Source organism: Muscardinus avellanarius (assembly GCF_963383645.1).
Source record: "Muscardinus avellanarius genome assembly, chromosome: 21".
Classification (NCBI taxonomy): domain Eukaryota; kingdom Metazoa; phylum Chordata; class Mammalia; order Rodentia; family Gliridae; genus Muscardinus; species Muscardinus avellanarius.
In genome coordinates, this window is record NC_137807.1 from 14,214,399 (window position 1) to 14,230,745 (window position 16,347).

General features: G+C 46.9%; 2 protein-coding genes across 2 annotated transcripts; one reads left to right on the forward strand and one right to left on the reverse strand.

Annotated features, from left to right (window-relative positions):
• Positions 1-19: 19 nt before the first annotated feature.
• LOC308278041 (small ribosomal subunit protein eS10-like) lies at positions 20-534 on the reverse strand (the record flags this gene model as incomplete). The annotated part of the gene is made up of 1 exon (XM_080717612.1): positions 20-534. The coding sequence occupies exon 1, from the start codon at positions 515-517 to the stop codon at positions 20-22; it is 498 nt and encodes a 165-aa protein (XP_080573738.1). The 5' UTR covers positions 518-534.
• Positions 535-10,083: 9,549 nt separating this feature from the next.
• COX6A1 (cytochrome c oxidase subunit 6A1) lies at positions 10,084-12,666 on the forward strand (the record flags this gene model as incomplete). The annotated part of the gene is made up of 3 exons (XM_080717939.1): positions 10,084-10,198; positions 10,304-10,446; positions 12,583-12,666. The coding sequence occupies 3 exons, from the start codon at positions 10,084-10,086 to the stop codon at positions 12,664-12,666; spliced, it is 342 nt and encodes a 113-aa protein (XP_080574065.1).
• Positions 12,667-16,347: the final 3,681 nt, after the last annotated feature.

The window sequence follows — 16,347 nt, forward strand, 5'->3', positions numbered from 1 at the left end:
GAAGCAATCCCCGCCGACTTCACTGAGGTGGCTGACCGCGTCCTCTACCAAACCCGCCTCTAAACTGGAATTCAGTGGCTGACCCAGCCCCAGCCTCGGCTTTCTTGTCAGCACCAGGGGGCACAGCGCTCCGTCTGTAGGTGTCTCTGTCGGCTTCTCCTCTCATGAGTCTTGCAGGTCGCTCTCCTTCCAGGCCTTTGGGCCGAGGCCTGCCAGTCTCTGGCCGGCTGCGACGCAGGGTGGCAGGCACGATCTCAGGAGGCAAGTGGAGGTAATCACGAAGATACTGGATGCCCTCGTTGGTGAGGTACCAGTAGAAATGTCTCCAGGCAAACTGTTCCTTCACGTAGCCACGAGACTTGAGAGACTGCATGGCCTTCATGACGTGAAGGTTGGGCACGTTCTTGTCTGCCAGCTCCGGGTGCTTGGGCATGTGGACATCCTTCTTGGCTACCATCACTCCCTCCTTAAAAAGGAGTTCATAGATGGCGATCCTGTTCTTCTTGGGCATCAACATGGCGGAGGCTTCAGGGTCCGAGGCCGAGGCTCTATTTTTTATTCTTTATTTTGAAACAGGGTCTCACTGAGTTGCAAAGGGCCTCACTAAGTAGTAGCTGAGGATGTCCGAGAACTGCGATCCTCCTGTCTCAGCCTCCCAAATGCAGGGATTAACAAGTGTAAACCTGCTGGGAAAACTTGTTTCAAATAAAACTAAAATATAGGGCTGGAGAGCCAGGTGTGGTGGCGAGTGTTTGTAATCTAGTACATGGGAGGCTAAAACAGGCGGATTGGGTTCAATGCCAGCCTCAGCTACTCAGTGAGGCCCTCTGCAACTTAGTGAGACCCTATTTCAAAATAAAGAATAAAAAACGGGCTAGGGGTGTAGCTCAGAGGTAGAATGCCCTGGATTTAATCACCAGCACCACAAAAAGAAAGAAAGAAAAAATAATAAATAAAATAAAAGTAGGGCTAGAGGTATAGCTTAGAGGTAGAATACCCCTGCATTTAATCTTCAGTGCCAATAAATAAATGAATAAATATATAAACAAACAAACCCTGGCAGTGCAGCTCAGAGGTAAAATGCTGCTGGGTTTAATCTTTAGTACCACAAAAAAGAAGAAAGAAAGAAAAAAAGGAAAAGAGAGAAAGGAGGAAGGAAGGAAGAAAGAAAGAAAGAAGAAAGAAAGAAAGAAAGAAAGAGAAAAGAGAGGAAGGAAGGAATGAATAAATAAATTACACCTAATTCTGGGGGTAGAAACCATGGACTTTTCCGTATTTCAGAAAAACAGCGGTGAGTATCAGAGGCAGTAAATAGGTTTTCACCTATACACAGAACATCTCTAGGACACATCAGAAATCCCTGATGTGTTGCCGGGCGTGGTGGCACACGCTTGTAATCCCCGCGCTTGGGAGGCTGAGACAGGAGGATCGCGCAGGTTCGAAGCCAGCCTCAGCTACTTAGTGAGGCTCTCAGCAACTTAGTAAGACCCTGTTTCCAAATAAAATATACAATAGGTCTGGGAGTGTAGCCCGGAGGTAGAAAGCCTCTGGGTTCCATCTCCAGTACCACAAAAAAAAAAAAAAAAAAATCACTGATGTGGGGTGGCTGGAGGCAGCGGTGGGCCAGGCTTTTCATTCCTGACTGAGGTGTTTACTTTTCAGTACTTAATTATTAAGAAGAAGTCAGCCAGGCATGGAGGTGCATGTTTGTAACTTGGGAGGCTGAGAAAGGAAGATAGCAGGTTCGGGGCCAGCCTAAGATGCTAAGTGAGGTGCTCCGCAACTCAATGAGACCCCGTTTCAAAATAAAGAATACAAAAATAGGGCTGGGGCCCGGTGTGGTGGCGCACGCTTGTAATCCCCGTGCTTGGGAGGCGAGACAGGAGGGACGCGCAGGTTCGAAGCCAGCCTCAGCTGGTTTAAGAGACCCTGTCTCCATAAAATATAAAATAGGTCTGGGAGTGTATCCTGGAGGCAGAAGCCCCTGGATTCCATCCCCAGTACCACCAAAAAAAAAAAAAAAATAATAATAATAATAATAATAGGGCTGGGGTTTAACTCGGAGGTCGAATGCCCCTGGGTTCAATCCCCAGTACAGCAAAAAAGAAAAGAAAAGAAAAGAAAAGAAAAGAAAAGAGAGAGAGAGAGAGAGAGAGAGAGAGAGAGATGTCAAGTGCCACCATCTCGGTTAGGTTAGGTAAATCAGTGCATTAATAATTAATAGCAAGCCGGGCGTGGTGGCGCACTGTAATCCTGGTGCTTGGGAGGCTGATACAGGAGGATCGCACAGGTTCGAAGCCAGCCTCAGCTACTTAGTGAGGCTCTCAGCAACTTAGTGAGACCCTGCGGGTAGGAGTATGTCGATGAAGACCGCTCAGGACAGGGAGGAGGTTTTCCAGTATCTCCCACCCACCCACGTGGGAATCGAAGATTCATCTTTTTGGCCCAAGTCATGGAAGACACAGAAGTCCCTGGGAAGGTCCTAAGAAGGAGTCCCCGGCCCGCGGCCTCCCTCCATCCCGCTCACGGTCCCGCCTCCTCCCTCCTTCAAGGATCCTGAGAGCAGACAGCCACGTTGAAGGTCTCGGCGAGGCTCCCGGCGCTCGTGGGCGCCCGCACATGCGGAGCCTGCCACCCACCGGGCGGGAGCGGTACTGCGGCCCGCGCCCGGGCAGCGTCCTGTAGGGAAGAGGAAGGGCGCCTGGAGCCGCAGGCCGCCTCTCGGGGTGCACAGTCTGATGGCCTAATCCCAGCAACCGAGAAGCCCTAGTTCTAACTAGGGAAGTAATATGCATTCGTGGTCGAAATTTATTCATTTACTTGCGGTACTGGGGATTGAACCCAGGGCTTTCTACCTCCAAGCTACAACCCCAGCCCTATTTTATACTTTATTTGGAAACAGGGTCTCACTAAGTTGCTGAGAGCCTAAGTAGCCGAGGCTGGCTTTGAACCTGCGCGATCCTCCTGTCTCAGCCTCCCAAGCACTGGGATTACATACGCGTTTGCCACCACGCCTGGTTCTATTCTTTTATTTTGAAACAAGATCTTACTAAGTTTCGGGGGGCCTCACTAAGTACCTGAGGCTGGTGGCAAAGCTGCCGTCCTCCTGTCTCAGCCTCATGAGTACTGGGATTACGGATGTGCACCTCGCCTGGCTAGCTACTGTTTTTAGATAGTCTTACTCTGTTGCCCTGGCTGGCCTTGTACTCCTGGTGAGTGGGAGAAACACAGGTGCATGTCACCATGCCTGCTAGACACAGCTAGACTCTATCTTTCTTTTTTTTTTTTTTGGCAGGTCTGGGACGGAACCCAGGGGCATTTGACCTCCGAGCTACACCCTCTGCCCTATTTTTTTTTTAATATTATTTATTTTAAAACCGGATCTCACTGATTTGCAGACGGCCTCACTAAGTAGCTGAGGCTGTCCGCGAACCGCGATCCTCAGGTCTCAGCCTCCCGAATGCTGGGATTACAAGCCTGCGCCACCACGCCCGACTCATTTATTTTTATTTTTATTTTTATTTATTTTTGCAGTACTGGGGATTGAACCCAGGGGTATTCTACCTCTGAGTGACATCCCCAGCCCTATTTTTTATTCTTTATTTTGAAACAAGGTCTCACTAAGTTGCAGAGGCCCTTGCTAAGTAGCTAAGGCTGTCCACAAACCTTCCATCCTCCTCTCTCAGACTCCTAAGCTGAGCTGCACCCCCAGCCCTATTTTTTTTTCTTTTCTTTTCTTTTTTCTTTTCTTTTCTTTTTTTTCTTTTCTTTTTTTTTTTTTTTTGGTGGTACTGGGGTTCCTGGAAGCCCTTCTACCTCTGGGCTACACTCCCAGACCTGTTTTATTTTATTTTTGGAAACGGTCTCGTAAGCCAGCGCAGCTGGCTTCGAACCTGCGATATCCTCCTGTCTCCGCCTCCCAAGCGCGGGGATTACAAGTGTGCGCCACCACGCCCGGCTTTTATTCTTTATTTTGAAACAGGGTCTCACTGAGTTGTAAAGGGCATCATTAAGTAGCTGAGGCTGTCCACGAACCACGATCCTCCTGTCTCATCATCCCAAATGCTGGGATTACAAGCGTGTGCCACCATGTCCAGCTTTCCAAACATTTTAAATAATAATTATTATGCCAGGCATGGTGGCAAAAGCCCGGAGGTAGAAAGCCTCTGGGTTCCACTCCCAGTACCACCAAAATTTATTATTATTATTATTATTATTATTATTATTATTATTATTATTATTATCTGGTATGTACTTGGGAGGCTGAGAAAAAAGGATCAGACTTGAGGCCTGCCTCAGCAATTTAGCAAGACCATGATTTTGTTTGTTTTATTTTTGTGATACTGGGGGTTGCACCTAGTATTTTTCTATCTCTGTGCTAAACTCTTTTTATTTTATTTTTTGTGGTACTGGGATGAGACCCAGGGGCATTCTACCTCTGAGCTACACCCCAGCCCTATTTTTTATTCTCTATTACTATTATTCTTGTGTATGTGTGTGGCACTCGGGATTGAACCCAGAGGCATTCTACCTCTGAGCCCGATTTTTATTTCTTATTTGAAAATAGGGTCTCACTAAGTTGTGGAGGGCTTCGCTAAGTTGTCAAGGCTGGCTTCCAACCTGCGATCCTCCTTTCTCAGCCTTCCAAGTACTGGGATTACAAGCGAGTGCCACCATGCCTAGTTCTTATTTTTAATTTGAAACAAGGTTTCACTAAGTTGCAGAGGGCCCGACTAAGTACCCAAGGCTGGCCCAGAACCCATGATTCCCATGTCTTAGCCTCCCAAGTATTATAAGATTATAATAACTGTGCCACCACACACAGTTATTTATTTATTTTTATTTATTTATTTATTTATTTATTTATTTATTTATTTATTTATTTATTTATTTTGTGGGTCTGGGGATGGAACCCAGGGGCATTTGACCTCCGAGCTACACCCCCTGCCCTATTTTTTGTTCTTTATTTTGAAACAGGGTCTCACTAAGTAGCTGAGGCTGTCTGTGAACCACGATCCTCCCGTCTCAGCCTCCCGAAGGCTGGGATTACAAGCGTGCACCACCACGCCCAGCTATGCACAATTATTTTTATTTTTTTAGTTACTTGAGATTGAATCCAGGGGTATTCTACCTCTGAGCCACACACCCCCAGCCCTTTTTATTTTTTGTTTTGAAAAGGGTCTTGCCAGGTTACTAAGAGTCTTACTACTTGCTGAGGCTGGTCTTGAACCTTCTTTCCTCCTGTCTCATCTTCCCAAGTACTTAGATTACAGTTATGCACCATTACGCTCTCTTAGATCTTGTTTCAAAATAAAAAAATAAGCCGGGCGTGGTGGCGCACGCTTGTAATCCCAGCATTCGGGAGGCTGAGACTGGAGGACCATGGTTCGTGGGCAGCCTCAGCTACTTAGAGTAGCTGAGTTGCAGCTACTCTGCAACTCAGTTAGATCCGGTTTCAAAATAAAGAATAAAAAAAATAGGGCAGGGGGTGTAGCTCGTAGGTCAAATGCCCCTGAGTTCCATCCCCAGACCAGCAAAAAAATTTAAAAAATTAAAAAGAAAGAAAAAAGAAAGAAGGAAAGAAAGAAAGAATAAAAAATAGGGCAGGAGGTGTAGCTCAGAAGTCGAATGCCCATGAGTTCCATCCCCAGACCCGCAAATAAATAAATAAATAAATTAATTAATTAATTAAAAAATAAAATTCCAGTATTTGGGAGACTGAAACAGGAGAATTTCAGGTTTGAGAACAGTTCAGCAAGTAGTGAGACTCTCAACCTACAGAGACCTTGCTTCAAAATAAAAATAAAATAGGGCTGAGGGTATAGCTTGGACATGCCTCTGAGTTCAATCTCTGGTGCCAAAATAATAAAATAAAACAAAACAAAACAAAACAGAGCCGGGCGTGATAGCATTTGGGAGGCTGAGACTGAGGATCGTGGTTCACGGACAGCCTCAGCTACTTAGTGAGGCCCTCTGCAACTTAGTGAGACCCTGTTTCAAAATAAAGAATAAAAAGCCGGGCGTGGTGGCGCACGCTTGTAATCCCCGCGCTTGGGAGGCAGAGACAGGAGGATCGCGCAGGTTCGAAGCCAGCCAAGCCCTGGCTTAGGAGACCTTGTTTCCAAATAAATTTTTTTAAAAATGTAAAAATAGGTCTGGGAGTGTAGCCCGGCGGTAGAAGGGCTTCCAGGAACCCCAGTACCACCAAAAAAAAAAAAAAAAAAAAAAAAAAAGAGAGAGAGAGAGAGACCCTGTTTCCAAATTAAAAAAAAAAAATAGGTCTGGGAGTGTAGCCTGGAGGTAGAAGGGCCTCCAGGAACCCCAGTACCACCAAACAAAACAAAACAAAACAAAACAAAACAAAACAAAACAAAACAAAACAAAACAAATTGGGCTGGGGCTGGGTGTGGTGGCGCATGCTTGTAACCTCAGCATTTGGGAGGCTGGGACCGGGGAATGGTTTAAGGACAGTCTTTGCAATTCAGTGACACCTGGTTTCAAAGTAGAGAATAAAAAATAAAATAGGGCTGGGGGTGCAACTCAAAGGTAGAATGCCCCTGGGTTCCATCCCCAGTACCGCAAAAAAAAAAAAAAAAAAAAAAAAAAAAAAAAAAAAAATTTGGGTAGCTCAGGGGTAGAATGCCGCTGAGTTCAATCCCTAGTACTGCATAAAAGAAAAAAAGAAAAAGAAAATGGGAATGGGGGGTGCATCTTGGAGATAGAATGCTCCAGGTTCACTCCCCAGTTTAAAAAAAAATAATAATAATAATAAATGATCCTCCTCCTCCTCCTCCTCCTCCTCCTCCTCCTCCTCCTCCTCCTCCTTCTTCTATACTGGGGATGGAACCCAGGGGCATTCTACCTCCAAGCTACACCCCTAGCTCTATTTGTTATTCTTTATTTTGAAACAGGGTCTTGCTCAATAGCTGAGGCTGTCCGCGAACCATGATCCTCCGGTCTCAGCCTCCCAAGCGCGGGGATTACAAGTGTGCACCACCACGCCCGGCCCAGCAAATCCTTTGGTTTTGACACTCAGAGAACCGGCTGGAGCCCCAAACTGCCTGGGCTCACCTCTTGCCACTTGCTGTGTTGACCTTGGGTAATTTCCTCCACTTCTCAGTCTCAATTTGATCATCTGTACAAAATAGGAGGCCAGGGTGTGGTGGCTCATGCTTATAAACCCAGTACTTGGGGGGCTGAGAGAGGAGGGTCACAAGTTCGTGGCCAGCCTCAGCTACTTAATGAGACCCTGTTTCAAAATAAAGAATAAAATTGTGCTGGTGCTTGCCTGTAACTCCAGTACTTAGGATGCTGAGACAGGAGGATTGCAGGTTCCAGGACAGCCTCAGCAAGCAGTGAGACTCTTAGAAACTCTCATCAACCTAGCGAGACCTTGTTTTAAAATAAAAATAAAATAGGGCAGGAGGTGTAACAACTTGGAGGTTGAATGCCCCTGGGTTCCATCCTTAGGCCCGCCAAAATAAAAAAAAAAATTAAAAAAAGGAAGGAAGGAAGGAAGGAAGGAAGGAAAAATAGAGCTTGGAGGCTGAATGCCCTGGGGTTCAACCCTTGGTAACTTAAAAAAAAAAAATGGGGAGGCTGGGCATGGTGGCTCACACTTGTAATCCCCGCGCTTGGGACAGAGACAGAAGGATCGCGCAGGTTCGAAGCCAGCCGCGCGCACTGGCTTAGGAGACCCTGTTTCCAAATAAAAATGTAAAAATAGGTCTAGGAGTGTAGCCCGGAGGTAGAAGGGCTTCCAGGAACCCCTGTACCACCAAAAAAAAGAAAATGGGAGAACAGTAGCTACCTCACAGCCTCATGGCTGGTGGTGGGGACTAATGCATACTCAGAGTGCCTGTTTCAAGTGCTGGGGTGATATCAATGGACAAAACGGAGTCCTTTCCCCTGTGGTGTTTGGTGCAGGGTGGCAGATGACAAATCCATCAATATTTAATAGAGCAGATGGCGGTAAGCACGATGGAGCTGATAACACACTGTCAGGCAGATAGAGTGTCGGGGGCAGGCGCTGCCGCGCTGGAGTCAAGGCCTCTGATGACTTTTTTGGCACTGGGGATGGACCCCAGGGGCATTCTCTACCTCAGAGCTGCACCCCAGCCCCCACCTTTTTAAAATTTTGAAACAGGGTCTTTCAAAGTTGCTGTGGGTCTCACTAAGTTGGCCTTGAATCTGCAATTCTCCTGCCTCAGCCTCCCCCCAAGAACTGAGATTAGAGGCATATGCCTCCACCCCCAGCTAAAATGATATTTATTACCAGGCGTGGTGATGCATGCTGGTAATCCCAGCATTCGAGAGGCTGAGACTGGAGGATGGTGGTTCAAGGCCAGCCTCAGCTACTACTTAGTGAGGCCCTTTGCAACCCAGTGAGACCCTGTTTCAAAATAAAAAATAGGGCTGGGGGTGTGGCTGGGAGGTAGTTCTTTCCCCAATAACACAAAAAAAGACATTTATTAATTTATTTAATATTTTTTGAGGGTCTGAAGTTGGAACCCAAGGGCATTCAACCTTTGAATTACACCCTCACCCCTATTTTATTTTTATTTTTAAAACAAGGTCTCACTAGGTTGATGAGTCTCTGAGAGTCTCACTGCTTGCTGAGGCTGTCCTGGAACCTGCAATATTCCTGTCTCAGCATCCCAAGTACTGGGATTCTACTTTCCGGCCACACCCAGCTCTATTTTTATTCTTTATTTTGAAACAGGGTCTCACTGAGTTGCAAAGTACCTCACTAAGTAGCTGAGGCTGTCTGAAAACTGCGATCCTCCTGTCTCAGCCTCCCAGATGCTGGGATTACAAGCGTGTGCCACCATACCCGGTTTAGATTTTTTTTTAAACTAGGGATTAAAACCCAGAGACATCCTACCTCTGAGCTATGCATATATCTATATATCTATACCTATATCTATATTGGAAACAGAGTCTCACTAAATTGCAGAGAGCCTTACTAAATTGCTGAGGCTGGCCGCGATCTGCGATCCTCCAGTCTCAGCCTCCCAACTAAAAGGATTACAGGCATTCACCTCCGTGCCTGGTTCAGATACAGAATTTCAAGAGAGAGAGAAAGTCAGCATGTCCTGAGGCTACAAGTTGAAGATAGTGAAGATGATCCGCGGGAATTTACTTTCTCTCTCTCTCTCTCTCTCTCTCTCTCTCTCTCTCTCTCTCTCTCTCCCCCCTCCCTCTCCCTCTCCCTCCCTCCCTCTCTCCCCTCTCCTCTCTCTCTCCTCTCTTTCTCTCTCTTTATAGGTTCTGGGGATGGAACCCAGGGGCATTCTACCTCCAAAGCTACAACCCCATCCCTATTTTTTATTCTTTATTTTGAAACAGGGTCTCACTGAGTTGCAAAGGGCCTCATTAAGTAGTAGCCGAGGCTGGCCACGAACCGAGATACTCCTGTCTCAGCCTCCCAAATGTTGGGATTACAAGTGTGCGCCACCATGCTTCACTACAATCCAGTTTTCTGGCACCAATTCCAGGGCTCTTTCTGGTCCCATTTGCTATTCATTATCCATTCATTCATTAATTCATTCATTCAATTGTATTAAGCACCTACTACGTGCCAGGCATGAATCCTGATTACACCATTCCTAGATTACTGCGAGAATGCTGTAATGGCAAACGCTCGGGTGTGAGCCGACCATGAAAACAAACAAACAAACAAACAAACAAACAAACAAACGCAGTCAGTTGATGGCAAGAAAGGCGATAGGCATTTTGAATAAGGTGTTTTGCGCCCGGAGCTTCCAGACGCTATCCCTGGACACCGACGAACGCGGCGATCGGATAGGTTCCCGGGTGCCCTGTAAGGCTGGAGGCGGGAGGCGGGCGCGCATGCGCACGAGGGAAGGCGCAGAGGGGACCGCAGAGCGCATGCTCCCTCGGCGTGGGCGGCGGGGAGGATTTTGACAAGGACTCGACCGCCGGGATGATAGTGCGCATGCTCCCCGGTCCCGTTAGGCGAAGCGAAAGCGTTGTCCAATAGAAACTCTTCTTTGAGCCTGTGGTCCCGCCCCCAAAGCCATTTTAACTTCCGCTTCCGGTTCTCTGGCACTACAGGTCAAAATGGCGGCGGCGGCGGCGGCGGTGTCTGCGTCCCGGGTTTCCCGGCTGCTGCGTCGGGCGGGTCCGCAGGTGGGGCGACCCATGTCGAGTGGCGCCCACGGCGAGGAGGGCTCAGGTGCTGGGCTGCGGGGCCGGCGGGCGGGCGGGCCGTGACCTTGGCCGAGGGGGCGTGGGAGGGCGGGCTCCGGGCCGGGGCTGAGCGGTCGTGGCCCCTCCGCAGCTCGCATGTGGAAAGCCCTCACCTACTTCGTCGCGCTCCCGGGGGTGGCGGTGAGCATGCTGAATGTCTTCCTCAAGTCGCGCCACGGAGAACACGAGAGGCCTGAGTTCGTCGCCTACCCGCATCTCCGCATCAGGACCAAGGTGCGCCTGTAATGCGTTCTCTTTCCTTGATCCGCGCCTCACTAAGTAGCGGAGGCTGTCCGCGAACTGCAGTCTGTCTCAGCCTCCCAAATGCTGGGGTTACAAGGGTGCACCACCACACCGGCTTTTTTTTTCTTCTTCTTGGTACTGGGGGTGGAACCTAGGGGCTTTATATCTCCGGGCTATACTCCCAGACCTATTTTATATTTTATTTGGAGACAGGGTCTCAGTAAGTTGCTGAGAGCCTAAGTAGCTGAGGCTGGCTTCGAACCTGTGCGATCATCCTGTCTCAGCCTCCCAAGTGCGGGGATTACAAGTGTGCAGCACCACGCCCGGCTCACACTGGCTTTTCTTTCTTTTTTTCTTTTTGTATTTTGAAACAGGATCTCAGTTGTGGAGGGCCTCCCTAAGTTGCTGAGACTGGCCTTGAACCTGTGATCCTCTTGTCTCAGGCTCCCCGGTACTCAAATCGCCATAATTTGCTTACTGTATTGTTTACAAGGCTTGTTGTTATTTAATAATTATGACAGGATTGGCCTCATTGAAACTTAATCTATACTTTTAAGTTTTTGAGTCGTTTAGCCCTACTGCACCCTTGTACACTGGAGTTAGGAGCCACACAGCAAGGTTTTCCAGTCTCAGCGCCATTGGCTTTTCTGCCTGGATCTCTTACAAGGACAAGATTACTATCCTGTGCACTGAGACATGGATGTATCTCAAAGACCCACTAGATGGCGGTACTATCTCCCCACAAATATCTGCAAATACTGCCCCATGTTTCATGGGAGACAAAATACACTGTGTTGGGAAACCATTGGGAGTGCTTCTCAGAGGTTATGGGCAAAGTAATAGACAGTGGGTTGCAGTTTCCCAGTCCAGAGAATATTTCACATCTGGGATGGAGCCTAGAAATCTGCTTATTTAAATAAGTATCTCCTCCCTGTACCTAAGGATACCATTCTGATACCGATGATTTGAAGTTTACGCTTTTTGTTTTTGCAGTGCTGGGGATTGAACCCAGGGCTTTGTGCATACTAGGCAAGTGCTCTACCACTGAGCTACATCCGCAGCCCAATATTTTCTTCTCCTGATATGGGGTCTTTGTTAGACAGCTTTTCATCACTGACCAAAATATTCTTAAAGGCCAGCATGGAAAACTTAGCTAGACTGTCTCAAAATTAAAAATCAAGCCAGGAGGACATGGTGGCGCATGCCTGTAATCCCAGCACTTGGGAGGCTGCAGTAGGAAGATTGCAGGTTTGAGACCAGTCTCAGCAACTTAATGAGGGCCTCAGCAACTTAAACCCTGTTTCAAAATAAAATAGGGCTGAGGTGTAACTTAGAAGTAGAATGCCCCTGGATTCAATTCCCAGTACTAATAAGTAAGCAAGTAAAATAAAAAATTAAGAGTCGGACGTGGTTGTGCATGCTTGTAATCCCAGCATTTGGGAGGCTGAGACAGGAGGATTCCGGTTCATGAGGATTCCTTTGCAACTCAGTGAGACCCTGTTTCAAAATAAAGAATAAAAAGTAGAGCTTGGGGTATAGCTCGAAGGTAGAATGCCCGTGGGTTCTACCCCAGTACTGCACACACAAAGCCAGGAGCAGTGGCACAAGCCTGTAATTCCAGTACTTTGGGGGCTGAAACAGGAGGATCACAGAACAGTGCTAACCTCAGCTACTTAGTGAGATTCTATTTCAAGGGTGAGATAGGGGCTAAAGGTGTAGCTCAGAGAGAACACCCCCAGGTTCAGTAGTACCAAAAATAATAATGAGAAGAATGAAATATGAAAGTAGTTGAAGGACTAATTTTGATTTTTTGTGTTTGTTTTTGGTGGTACTGGGGGTGGAACCCAGAGTCTTCCTACCTTCGGGCTACACTCTCAGACCTATTTTATATTTTATTTGGAAACAGGGTCTCACTAAGTTGCTGGGGCCTCACTCAGTAGCTGAGGCTGGCTTTGAACCTGTGCGATCCTCCTGTCTCAGCCTCCCAAGCGCGGGGATTACAAGTGTGTGCCACCACGCCCGGCTGATTGTGTTTTTTATCATCCCGTTCTCAGAAGTTCATGGAAGCGTTCCTTCTGAACTAGTTCCTGAAATTACCTAATTGATATTGACATTTTCACTTCACAGCCCTTTCCCTGGGGAGATGGTAACCACACTCTCTTCCATAACCCTCATGTGAATCCGCTTCCAACTGGCTATGAAGATGAATAGAGAGGACCTGGACCACTACCAAGGCATCGGGGACTACTGCAGTAGTTTGGACCAATACTCGGCACAAGGACCAGAAAAGTGTGCGGGACGCTAAGCTTACCTCTACTTCTATCAAGTGATGACCATTATACTGATCTTCCATCCCTGTGTGGCAGGAGATGGCTTAAATAAATAACTTAAACTTAGATTGGTTATTGGTTATGGGTTGAAACTTGTAGTCCTTGGGTTTTTTATAACAGGCCTCTTGGTTCCCTTTGCATAAGGCAGGTAAAGCCAAGGGACTAGGATTACAGAGGAGCAGAGCTAATGAGGTGTGAGATGGAGTATTTGCTGCTGGGGATGGTGGCAGGTGCTTTAATCTCGGTTCTTGGGAGGCTGAGAATGGAGGATCGCAGGCTTGCGGACCGCCTCAGCTACTTATGGAGAAGCTCTGCGACTTACTGGTGAGACTGTCTCAAAGAAAGATGGAGTGTCTGGCACCCTTTGGATAGCAGAGACTAGAATGGCTGTAGTCTACACCTCAGAGGTACGTGTGGTTGTCAGTAGGAAGCGCTTCCTCTGGGTCTGAGCTTTTTCTTGAGGCGTGCCACAGCATTTGGTGCAGGATCCTTCCTCTTGTAAGGTAACTGACCTCAAATGAGTCAGGTTTTTATTTTAGGGTAAGACTCATCTCAGCACCCTGAAGGTTGACAGGGTTAGAAACCTATGGAGAGCTGGGTGTGGTGGCACGGGCTTGTAATCTCATTACTTGAGAGGCTGAGACAGGATTGCACAGGTTCGAAGCCAGCATCAGCTACTTAGGCTCTAAGCAACTTAGTGAAATCCCGTTTCCAAATAAAGTATAAAATGGGTCTGGGAGTGTACCCCGGAGATAGAAAAGCCCCTGGGTTCTACCCCCAGTGCCATAAATAAATAAGTAAATACTAAAAACTAGGGCTGGGGTTGTAGCTCAGGTTTTATCTCCAGTAGTGCTTAAAAAAAAAAAAAAAAAAACACCTAGGGAGAAATAAGGCACAAGAATGTAGAACACATTCCTGCTTATTGTATTGCCATGTTTCTAAATTTAAAACTATCCCATAAACCAGAAGTGGTGGCACATGCTTGTAATCCCAGTACTTGGGAGGCTTACTCAGGAGGATCACAGATTCAAGGCTGGCCTCAGCAACATAGTGAGACTCAACAACCTAGTGAGAATGTTTCCAAACAAAATAAAAAGCCGGGGGATAGTGTGGAGGTAAAGTGCCCCTGGGTCCAATCTCCATTATCAAACAACAAAAACAAAACTATCCCATAGCTCTAAGAATTAGGAAGGAGGAAACCGTAACAGTTAAAATAATTCTGAGAGGGCAATTCCTCATCAGAACTGAACAGTAGCTGAGGTAGTTGGAATCACTTTCTGGAAAGGACAAGGCCAAAATAGGATGAAGAGGTCAGAATTATTTTCTGAGTTAGCAAGTTAAGATATTACTCAGCCGGGCATGGTGGCGCAGGCTTGTAATTCCCACGCTTGGGAGGCGGAGACAGGAGGATCGCGCAGGTTCGAAGCCAGCCTCGCTGGCTTAAGAGACCCTGTTTCCACATAAAAAAGTTAAAAAATAGGTCTGGGAGTGCAGCCTGTGGGAGTGTAGCCCGGAGAAGGGCTTCCAGGAACCCCAGTACCACCAAAAATATTGCGAGATGTGGCTAGAAAGCAGGGACACTGTTCGTATCTGATCTTTTCAGACTTAACAGTTACATGAATTTTGCTGAGCTTTAGAATTATATTTCAAAGCCTGGCATGGTGGTGCATGCTTATAATTCTAGTACTTGAGAGGTTGAGACAGGATCAGAGGTATGAGGATGGCTTCAGCAGTTTAGTGAGGCCCTCCGCAACAATTACTGGGATTACAAGCATATGCTATCACACCTGGATTAAATTTATTATTTATTTGTGGTATTGAGAATGGAACCCAGGGCCTACCTCAGGCCTATTCTCATACCTATTTTATTTTTTTCCAGTACTAGGGATGGAACCCACAACATTCTGCCTTTGATCTACATTCCCAGTCCTATTTTTTATTCTTTATTTTGAAATAGGGCCTCACTAAGTAGCTGAGGCTGCCCACGAACTGCGATCCTTTGGTCTCATCTTCCCAAATGCTGGGATTAACAAGCATGTGCCACCACACCTGGCTCCTATTTTATATTTTATTTGGAAACAGGGTCTCGCTAAATTTCTGAGAGCCTCACTAAGTAGCTGAGGCTGGCTTTGAACCTGTGTGATCCTCCTGTCTCAGCCTCCCATGTACTGGGAATACAAGTGTGTGCCACCACACCTGGCTTTTTTTAAAATTTATTTTTATTTTCTATCTTTTTGGTAGTATTGGGGGTGGAGCCCAGGGGCTTTCTACCTCCAGGCTATACTCCCAGACCTGTTTTATATTTTATTTGGAAACAGGGTCTCACTAAGTTGCTGAGAGCCTCACTAAGTAGCTGAGGCTGGCTTTGAACCTGTGTGATCCTCCAGTCTCAGCCTCCCAAGCGTGGGGATTACACGTGTGTGCCACCATGCCCAGCCCATGCCTGGCTTTTAAATTTATTTTAATAAGGTACTTGTGTATGGCCGGACGTGGTAGCACACGCTTGTAATCCCTGCACTTGGGAAGCAGAGACAGGATTGCGCAGGTTCGAAGCCAGCCTTGCTGGCTTAAGAGACCCTGTTTCCAAATAAATAGTATAAAATAGGTCTGGGAGTGTAACCTGGAGGTAGAAGTGTTTCCAGGAACCCCAGTACCATACACAAAGATACTTGTAGGCTACTGTGGAAATAAACTTTAGAAATCAGTGTTTGTAAGTGGTATACAAAAGTACTTTAGATAAATCCTCACTTTCTTGTTTTCCAGGTATTGTGGCCCCCCTCATGCTATACCACTAGCTATACCCCACTACTACCCCCTACCACTGAGCTACACTCCCAGCCCTTTTTCATCCTTTTGTCTAGGTCTTGCTAAGTTGCCCAGGGTGGCCACGAACTTGCCTAAGATTCCTTATAGCTGGATTACAGAGGTGTGCTACCAAGGCCAGTTAACTTTTACTTTTTTTTTTTTTTAACCTTTAAATCATCTCGGCATTTGAGAGGCTGAGACCAGAGGATCGCGGTTCGCAGACAGCCTCAGCTACTTAGTGAGGCCCTGTTTCAAAATAAAGAATAAGAAATAGGCAGGGAGTGTAGTTCAGAGGTCAGATGCCCCTGGGTTCCATCCCCAGACCTACAAAAAAATTAATAACTTAATAAATTATAAAACACAAGCTGGGTGTGGTGGTGCACACTTGTAATCCCAGCATTTTGGGAGGCTGAGACAAGAGGATCCGGGTTTACGGATAGCCCCAGTGACTTAGTAAGGTCCTCTGCAACTCAATGAGACCCTGTTTCAAAATAAAGAATAAAAAATTAGGGCTGGGGTGTAGCTCAGAGGTTGAACACCCCTGGGGTTTAATCCTTAGTACTGCAAAAAAATAAATTCTAAAACACAGACTGATGTGGTGGTACACACTTGTAATCCCAGTACTTGGGAGGCTGAGACAGGAGTATCACAGGTTTGAGGCCATCTTCAGCAACTTAGCAAGACCCCGTTTCCAAATAAGTTACGGATGGAGGTACAGCTCAGAGGTAGAATACCCTTGGGTTCCATCCCCAGTACC